This window comes from Prunus mume, linkage group LG2 (assembly GCF_029339155.1).
Source record: "Prunus mume cultivar Tortuosa linkage group LG2, ASM2933915v1, whole genome shotgun sequence".
Classification (NCBI taxonomy): domain Eukaryota; kingdom Viridiplantae; phylum Streptophyta; class Magnoliopsida; order Rosales; family Rosaceae; genus Prunus; species Prunus mume.
The window spans coordinates 41,543,014-41,553,112 of NC_142699.1; the positions used below are offsets into that span (position 1 = coordinate 41,543,014).

General features: G+C 36.3%; 1 protein-coding gene across 2 annotated transcripts; it reads left to right on the plus strand.

Moving 5' to 3' along the window:
- Positions 1-573: 573 nt before the first annotated feature.
- LOC103322524 (mitochondrial import receptor subunit TOM40-1-like) lies at positions 574-8,108 on the plus strand. 2 transcript variants are annotated; one of them, XM_089045215.1, is made up of 12 exons: positions 574-920; positions 1,364-1,445; positions 1,541-1,640; positions 1,714-1,809; positions 1,927-1,977; positions 3,885-3,950; positions 4,876-4,977; positions 6,027-6,095; positions 6,227-6,310; positions 7,087-7,182; positions 7,275-7,370; positions 7,640-7,942. In XM_089045215.1, exons 1-12 carry the CDS (start codon positions 785-787, stop codon positions 7,694-7,696), a joined length of 1,035 nt encoding a protein of 344 aa, XP_088901341.1. In that variant the 5' UTR covers positions 574-784; the 3' UTR covers positions 7,697-7,942. The 2 variants fall into 2 exon arrangements, with proteins under 2 accessions (XP_088901341.1, XP_008222673.1); XM_008224451.2 differs by lacking the exon at positions 7,275-7,370 and having other exon boundaries at positions 7,640-8,108.
- Positions 8,109-10,099: the final 1,991 nt, after the last annotated feature.

Sequence of the window (10,099 nt, forward strand, 5' to 3'; positions counted from 1 at the left end):
CACCGAATATTAAGTTCATGACCGATTAAACCCAACCGAAAAAGGTGCAACGTTTGGTGGCATCCCATCGAATTTACATCGCGATTCGACATCTTGATGTCGAACGCAACCAACGACCATTATGAAATACCAAATTTGCAAAACGCCAAAAAATAAACTCGTACCTCATTCGAAGCCTCTCTAACTTTAATCTCACCCTTCATGAATAAATACAAGATATTTTTTCACCAATATAAACGTATAAATCTAGGGTTTAAGGTTTATGAATATGATAGTTTGAGAAAAAAGTCAAACTAGGGTTGCAGGAACATATGTGGGTGTAGTGAGCAATTTCAATTTTAATTTTAATTTTTTTTTGTCCTTAACGGTAATTGTGTACAATGGTAAAATAGGTTATTCATGTTTAAAATTAATATGGAGTGTAAAGAGCAAATAATGGGATGCCAATAAAATCTCCCATTAAATAAAGAGTTAGTTAACTTTTTGCCAAATTTACAGTAGCAGTCAAAACACATTATTTTTTCATTGAATTTTTATTTTTTACCCAAAATGGCAGCCACTAACGGCCCATTTGATTCCTTTAACCCAAACAGCCACCTCTTCTCACTAGGGTTTTAGACTTTTCGGAACTTCGGAGGTTTTGCAATTTGATACTGTTCAGGCTCCTCTCTCTCTCTCTGATTTGATCTGAATCATCGAAAGCCATTGTTGTCCTTTAATTCTACAGAAAAAGCTGTCAGGGTTTTTCTGTCAACAGAAGCTAAGAGCATAAAGAACAATAACAATGGCGGCCCTTGTTCCTCCTCCTCCTCCAACCACTGCGGCTGATACTACCCAGAAGCCGAAAGAGGATGAGAAAGTTGATTACTTTAATCTTCCTTGTCCTATCCCCTACGAGGAGATCCATCGTGAAGCTCTCAGTCAGTCTCTCTCCTAACCTTTTGCCCCTCTTAAATAATTTGAACCTCTCTTTGTAGTTACAGTGCTTTGTTCTTTAATGTGAAAATTATGGAGTTTTGTGTTTCTTCTTATTAAGATTTGCACATTTGCTCTTCTGGGATTTTTATATATAACTGGTGAAAACTTTTTATGTGATTTATCTTTTCTGTTTCTGTTTCAATTTTACATATTTGAAGAATGAATTTACAGTGAAAGAGGAATATATTTGGTCTTGTAACTATCGTTTTTGTGTCTGGTCTTGTACTGTCAATTGACTTTTTATTTTTGGGTTACTTGCAATGTGAAAAAATGCTCTAGTCTAAGAAGTAAGAAATTATTTGTATGTGGTTTATTTTTGGGTTACTTGCAATGTGAAAGAAGTGCTCTAGTCTAAGAAGTAAGAAATTATTTGTATGTGGTGCAGTGTCTTTAAAGCCAGAACTTTTTGAGGGGATGCGCTTCGATTTTACCAAAGGACTCAACCAGAGATTCTCACTCAGTCACAGGTATGATCAGACTTCCTGTGCATGTCTGTCATCATTCTCTTTATTATTTAGATACTGATCTGAATCATAACTATTCTTTTTTGACCAAAAATCAGCGTGTTCATGGGACCTATGGAGGTTCCTTCACAATCTCCGGAAACTATTAAAATTCCTACTGCTCACTATGAGTTTGGTGCCAATTTTATAGATCCAAAGGTATTGGTCATTTGCATATTTTTCTATGACAGGCTGAATTTAAACTGCCATTTAAAAATTGGGTGTCATGCAGTTGATGCTTTTTGGGAGAATAATGACTGATGGGAGGCTTAACGCAAGAGTAAAGTGTGATTTATCTGAGAATCTTACTTTGAAGGCTAATTCTCAGGTGATTTCCAAGACTGTTGAAGAACTTTATCCCCTTTTTTTATTTGCATGGTTTGTAATGACAATATGCTCTGCAATATCTAAGCTAGTTGGTTAACTTCTCTGTGTTTCTTTCCAGCTTACTAATGAGCCACACATGTCACATGGCATGGTCAATTTTGATTACAAGGTATGGTGTTCTGACTTTAGAATATCTTTTATTTTATGTATATTTTTGGTTGTTGTGTCCTTGTATAATGGTGTTGCTACAAAGAAAGCTAAACTTCTTTCTGAAACAAAATGTGTACCTGGCAGTTATCAAGAAAAAAAACTTGTATTGAGCTATGTTAACTTGTACCTGTTTGGCACAACTTAATGGCACTGAAAAAGTGTTTTTTCATGGTAAAAAGCATTTTCTTTGTTTTTAAAGTCAGTTCACACAAAAGCTAAAAACAGGTTCCTTTTTTTAATGGGAAACCAGATATTGTATTAAATTAAAGCTAATAACTGCTTCTGGAGAACCTCTCCAAAAAGCTGAAACACACCTTATGCTGGAAGCTGTTATTCTCTTTAATCAAATTCTTTTTGAGATTGACAAAGTTAACCTTGCCATTTTCAATTTAATTACATGAATGTCCGTTTTACTATTGAACAATAACCAGGAATAAGGATGGCTAGTTGGTTGGTTTTTGAAATTGTTGGATGATGGGTTAATTGGTTTGGATCAGTTTTTACTTTGTTGCTGTCTGGTAGTTGGTGGGTGAGATTTGGGAAATATTTGGTTGGGCGATGTTTCTTTTAGAAGCTTATCTCCATAGGTGTTAATGCTGCCCTGGTACCATAATGAAACAATTAACTTGCTTGCATTTTACACGTCTTTTCCGGTGAATTGTGATTTTTGTTTTTATGAGGTACTTAAATGAGGTGGAGGTTGGGGAATTATCTTCTTTGCTGGTTATTTTGGAAGGGGTTAGATTGTCGTATGCTAGAGCAGACTCAAGAGATCGGACCTGAAAATCTTCAGCATCCTTGCCTGGACTGTGTCTCAGGGTAAGGCTGATATGTGCAACTTGATTCAAAGAAGACAGCCAAAATAGTATAAGCAGGAGGAAGAGTGCTGATGATTTATCTGTTCACTGTCCAGTATCTCTAAGATTATGGAAAGATTTATTCAAGGAGGTCTGGACTGTGTACCTTGCCTGGCTGATATGTGCAACTTGATTCAAAGAAGACAGCGTTTTGTATTATTAGGAGGAAGAGTGCTGATGATTTATCCGTGCACTGTCCAGTATCTCTTAAGATTTATGGAAAGATTTATTCGAGGAGGTTGGCGGAGCCGGGTTCTATCCTCTGTTAAGTGAAAAACATAAGGCTCTTGGTGGCGGGAAAAAGGCTACAGCCCTTTGAGAATTCAATGTGCTGGCAGTGGTTGGGGTCATTTGGCTGAAGAGGAATAGGAGTCTAGGAGTATAAAGGGGTTGGGGTGTAAGTACTAGAAGATAGAGTTAGGTTTTCAGATCTGCTTTGGTCATCTGTTTCAGTGGAATTTAGGGGGTGTCCTTTTTCTACTATTCTTCTATACGGAAGGAAGCTGTGTGTCAATTGCTTCTTAATATAGTTTTACTTAGAATATACAAGTTTCCGGTTGTAAAGCCGGTCTGTGGTGGTTTGATTTCAATGTGGACTCCTTGTCCACAGTATTATACTTTTCAGAAGTTCTAAAAAAGTTTGTTTCTTAAAAAAAAACCTAGAATTTTAAGGATCTGCTTTGAAGAATAACTGCCAGAGATAAAGAAGAAAAGATTCAGACTTCCTTTCCTCCTCCCATCTATACTTTTCCTCAGTTTTTCAACTACTGAATCCCAAAAAGATAATGCACATGGGTTGCCACCCAAAGGAAGTGGTCCTTTCTATTTAAAAACATTTTTAAACACATAATCGAGTAAATGCTCTTCTATATGTTTCTAAAATAACATAGTTATTTATTTTTTGTTGTGTATTTTGATTTGGGATATTTTGAGCCGAGCACTTCTTTGTTATTAACTTTCTGATAATTTTCTGTTGTTTTTTTCTCAACATTAAACTTCTTCTGTACAGGGCAAAGATTACAGGTCACAATTTCAGCTAGGCAATGGTGCATTATTTGGAGCAAACTACATTCAGGTAAAATATTAGATGACCTATTTTGTACTTAACCTTGTTGGTAATTTATGATAAAAGAAATGCTTCTTTTCATGAGAATACTGATTTTTCTGGCTAATCTACAGAAATATATTAATTAGCAAATTCTACAATGTTTCCTTTGTGTGAGAGGGTTCATTTCTTGGCCTCCTTCAGGGTGTCTGTATCGTCAGAGTTGAGGTCTTTTTCCTTTTCTGTCATTTATTCGAGTTGGCAAGCTGCTGGAGGACCCTAGTTAGAAATATATACACCACGATATACTAGGAGGGTTGTTCACCAACATTAATGAAACTCCTTTTTGACTATATAATCCCTTCAGGACCATAAGAAATAAGTCACTGGTATCACCTACTGAACACAAAAAAAAGAGTAAGGAATGAAGACCAAAACCTTAAAATAATCAAAGTGAGGAAAGCCATCACATGTTAAGACTTCCTAATCATGCATGTTTTTTAGGAAAGGGAAGCACAAGGTAGAGAATAAATTTTTCAATTCACATGGCCATAAGCCTTCTCAGTGTCAAGTGCATATGAGGCTAGGGATGCCGTTTCACCTACAAGGTTCTATTTACTCGTTTGTTACAAAATTTACATCTATCATTTGTTGATCCCACACAAATTTATTTTGGACTTAAAAATGATGCCAAATCTTTACTTCAGTAGCACAGTATCTCTATAATTAATTGTTCCAACGTAATATGTAATTTATTTATTTTCTTCTTACCATTGGACATGAAGATAAGGCATTCATAACTTTTGCAAATTAACTCTTAGTGTTAAGTGTGTTTTGTTACTGCCAGTGGCACTCATGCTTCTCTCCCTGTGGAAGTTAGAGAGTAGAAATTTTGCTTTGTTTACCTAAAGATTATTGTGTTTTACCAATCTTTGAAGTGCTTATTGATTTTCAGAGCGTGACTCCCCATCTGTCTTTGGGTGGTGAAGTATTTTGGGCTGGTCAGCATCGGAAGTCTGGTATTGGCTATGCTGCTCGATACAACACTGACAAGATGGTATAATTCTTGAAGCCTTGAGTTATAACATCCTGAAGCTTTTCATTGTTTCCTACTTTTGTTGTACTATTAATTCTACTATGCAAATAAGTTTATTAATTTGTTGCATTCTGGCATCAAAGATTTATATATCTAAAATGTCTATCAAGAATTAACTGTATGCTTGATCATTCTTGTTTCTGTTTCAAAATACCCCCGCTTTGGTTTAATTTTTTTTTGTCTTTTAAATGAATGTCACAATTATAAGGAAAAATAAGCCTTGGTCCATGATGCAAGTATTAGTCATGAACACTTTTATATATGTATTTGACCTTCCTAAAAGGCGTGGTGAATGAAAACTCATACTGGAGTCAATAAGGAAACCTGTAATAAAATCTGATTGCTTGCTAGGTTAACGACTGAGTGATAGCATGATACTGTTCAGCTCATTTGCACCTTACTACACTTGATGATTCAGTGGCTGAGTTGGATACTTCTTATTTCGATCGCTGAGTTAGGTTCCTACTGGACCATGACAATTTATTAATTGGAAAGGATCAGCAATATATTAGTGAGCACTGCGAAAGCTAATCATAAAATTATTCATTAATGAAAGCACTAGTTTACAACTTCAACAATTTATTTTCTTTTGTTATATATTTCTTCTTGTTTGATGGCTGATAGTTTTATTTGGCAATTTTTGACAGAAACAAATCAAAATTCATACGACAGTCAAGCCTGAGTTGGGCTGGGCATGCTTTATTAGTGTTTTCTTATTGTAGTCCAATTCTGCACATAAATTGATCAGGCTAAACTTTGCCAAAGACTGCCCAATGACCTTAAAATATGTGCCTAAGTTGGCCCAATTGCTAGCGAGGCCTGTTAAGCTGGGTGGCCTGGTAGATTCTTGGGCAGCTCTAAAACATACTCCACTAATTTAGTGATGCATGTTTCTACTTGATTTTCTTATATGTACCCTGAAGTTTCCTTGCTGATTGTATTGGCAAGAAATTTTGACTCGTAACTATCATGTGATTCATACCCTAATCCAACTTGTTTTTGCACCCCAGGTTGCCACAGGGCAAGTCGCTAGCACTGGAATGGTTGCTCTAAGCTATGTACAAAAAGTTTCTGAGAAGGTGAGCAAAGTTCATCTGTGGTTGAATATTGATTCAGGGTTTAAATTTTATATTGTTGAAGTATCTTGCGGCAGTTTGTCTTTTTCGTGGTTTCTTCGAATACTCTTTCTTACAGTGTTGCTTCCTTATAGGTTTCTCTAGCATCGGATTTCATGTACAACTACATGTCACGAGACGTCACAGCTAGTTTTGGTTATGATTACATTCTTCGACAGGTAGGTTTTATATTGTGAATGTTCAAATATTCATGATATTGGTGTAATTATATCTTGCATGCTTAACCCTATCTCTGGAATATTTCATGTTGATATGATGATCGCGATAATGATGATAGTGAGAGATGTATAAATCAACAATTCTCACTTCATTGCAATACATAGATATTCTTTATGTTCTCCTTCATACATTGTTATCTTACCATAGGCCTAGGTCCATGGCAAGGTTGCACAATCAGTGGTATCTGATTGCTGTTGAACGATGTTACCACCTAGTAGGTGAACACTCTCATGAAACATGATTGTTCAGTTTACGATAATCAGGTGTGCTAGTAATACCACTGGACTATGTGGCCTGTTAATGTTATGCTGACATTGATATGATTCCACATGGAAAATTTTCTTATCCAGATTCGGCTGGCAACATAAGATGCTTACATACATGTGCAGTGCATGCATGTATTTATACTCCTAAATATTAGTATCAGTGTCTTCCTGATGAGACTTAGTTTGTCTAATTGACATGGTCGTTCTTGCATTTGTCATCTCCACAATTGCTGCTGCTGGCGAAAAACATTTCTGCCATCATAATTGATATGGGATTCTTTCTTGGTTTTTTATTGTGGCGATATAAAAGCCGGTTGTGAATTTTGTTTGTGCCCTTTGTTATGGACAACTCTAAGCTGGATTGCGTGGTTGCCTGTTATGAGTTGTTCAATAAGGTCTGAATTTTAAGTTGTGATCATTCTCCTTGACCACTATGATCTTTGTTGCAGTGCCGTCTTAGAGGAAAGATTGATTCCAATGGCACCGTGGCTGCATTTTTGGAAGAGCGACTAAATATGGGTCTTAATTTTGTGCTTTCTGCAGAGGTATCTATCAATGTTTTGTTTTCTCTTCTTCCTCTTCTGAATTAAGGCAAACATGCTTTGTTTACTTTAGCTTGCTTAGGGGTGATTCTTAGGTGAGGCAGCCACATAAGGAAGCCTTCTCGCAGTTGAGTGGGACCTACATGTGGTTCCAACCACACTCAGTAGAAAAATTGCATGAACCCTTGAAGGCAAGTTTTTCTCCACTGTGAGAGGACTGCCCCATGCGGCTGCCTCTGACAAGAATTTCTTCTTGCCTAGATGACAATGCCATGATCCAATGGTTATGTTGACGATTCCAAAAATACCAGCTGATTATTGATTATGCATTAGCAGCTTCATTACTTGCTTTAGCTTGGTGGATATTTTGGTTTGTAGTTGATTTAGACAATTCGCTTATCGTTAAGCACCCTGCTTTGCCATTTCTTTCTTGACAAGTACTAAAATATATGCTTTGCAGATTGATCACAGAAAGAAAGACTACAAATTTGGGTTTGGATTGACTGTTGGGGAGTAAATTGCAGCACCGATGTTGTTTCATCATTCTTGCCGGCAAGATATATTATCTCTTTATTTTTCCATTTGAGTTGAACCAGAGATGATGTACTTGAGTAACATTATCGCAGGGTGGCATCAGTTGAGTCAGTTTTAGCAGCCGGTATTCAAGTTTGGAGTTCGCTTTTTTCATATAAGAGTTGTAGAATTCTGTTTCAAAATAATTCAAATTGAATTCCTAGTCAGTGGTAGCCTTTGTCGGAATAAACCTGATTTCTTGTTTGATCAATTTGGTTTACTCACATGAGCAACGATGAATTGGATCAACTTGGATTGCTTCCCAACACATTTTAATGTTAAAATGTTAGGGGCATTTTCCTATTCCCTGCTTGGTTGCCAGGAATTCCTTAGTAATTTTATTCCTATTTTGGTCATATTGGGATTTCTATATTGTTTGGGCCTAAATTCCACGTGACAGCCCATTTGACTATTGCCCCATGTCAACAACAGTGGCTTTGTAACAATCCGGTCATTAATTAATATTTAATTATTAATTTATTCTAATAAAAGACAATTATATTCCTAGAATATTTTATTAGGTTTAAAGTTGATTTTTGATTGGGAAGGAATTTGGGGATTTGGGTGGTACCATTGCGTAGAGCTCGATGACACGAGTTCGTAGACATGCGGCACGCCCAATTCCGAGTTGTAACGAAGGAGAAAATGTTTAGAAACAAAAAGGACGTAAATGGAAATTTAAAATTCTTATTGCTACAGTGCCTGCTACAGTCCCCCGACCTCTTTTTATTTTTCTTTCCTTCCTCACACAGCAGCTTCAGCCATTTTCTTCTGGGTTTTTCGAAAGTCATTGTGGCAACAGTGACTGTTCGATTTCCAAGCCACAAAATCGATGTTATCGTTCACTAGATGGCCACGCCAATGGAAAATCATCTACTCTTCGTGCTCTATCCATTTATGTAGGTATTGAAGATCGATTTTGAATTTTTACAGATTGTCCCATATACTCATATTATGCCAACGGTTTCGGCTAGTTCTAGTTGGTTTTTTGCCTTGGTCCAAGAACGAAAATGGTTCCAAATAGGGTGTTTTACCTAGGGTAGGAGTTTGGGCCAGAGGTTTGGAAGTTATTTATTTATTGTGTTCAGATGTGAAGAGTATGAGTATTTAATTATCTGTTCATTTATCACCTGCTTATATATTCATATGGTTAGTTGTGTTGTAAGATTTTAAATATAATATTGGAATGATATGCTAATCAGAGATTAATATGGCTAGCAAACTAGCTAAGTATTTGATACATATATTCAGTGGTTGAAAAGGAAGGATTATAGCTTTTGGTTTTTATTAGATTTTGGGTATATATATATATGGATGTATATTTCAAGTTTAGTTGAGAGCCAATTTATTGAAAGTTTATGTAAATAACAAATTATGGTTTTCAAACCCATCGTGAGGGTACCCCCAAGTTGCCTTGAGACAGTTTATGCCCCACGAGTTTCGGGGACGCATGAACTGTGTGGTGCCGATTCTTTGCTTGGATTGAGGTGTTATCTCCGAGACTTGCGGTTTGCGGATCATGCCGACTACGGTCCCCTGAATCCTGCCAATTTGCGGCTCGGGTTGACCTTGTGTCATTGAGACCTGCCAGGAATTAACGAAATATTAGGTATTGTGAGAATATCGGAATTGACGGATATCAGGAATTGTGAAATAAAAAGGGTAAGCCTAGGTGGAGAGGATTTAAGTTCTGAGATGCTTATAAACTAAATTGAGGATTTTATATAGTTACTATTATTTTCTTAATCGATATACTTTTGTCAAGGGAGAAAGTTGGATATATATATATATATATATGTATTAGGTAAGTTTCGATACAAGTGTATAAGGGTTTTCGGAACTTATAATTCTTTAACTTATTATATTTCACCTTATTTTATTTGAGTATGTTTATTCATCTTTATCTTTCATTGTTTTATATAGTATTAAATATCATAAGTTTTTCTAGTATATTTTGCCTCATGAGTCTTAGAGTTATCCAGACTGTGGGAGCGAGGATTGAGGACCAGGTTGACCAGATGTCTCCTGAGTCCAGCGAGGATTACAGGTCAGGACGTGTCACCAATGGTGTCACGAGGAATTGATAGTTATGGCTTTCCAAGTGTTATTACCTGAATCTAAATGCTTTTATTTATTCAGTTGATTATATATTGCCATGTGAGTAATGCCAGGAAGCTTGGAACAGGAAATGAGAACTACGTGTGGCTTGATCCCTCAGTAAGTAAGGGTATGTAGGCAGTCTATGGTTACAAGTTACAATGGTTGAGATTTCCAATGTATTATTGTTGTTCCAGTAGTTGAGATGAATTTTATTAGCAGATTGATTTATTTGATTTGTTGCAGCCTA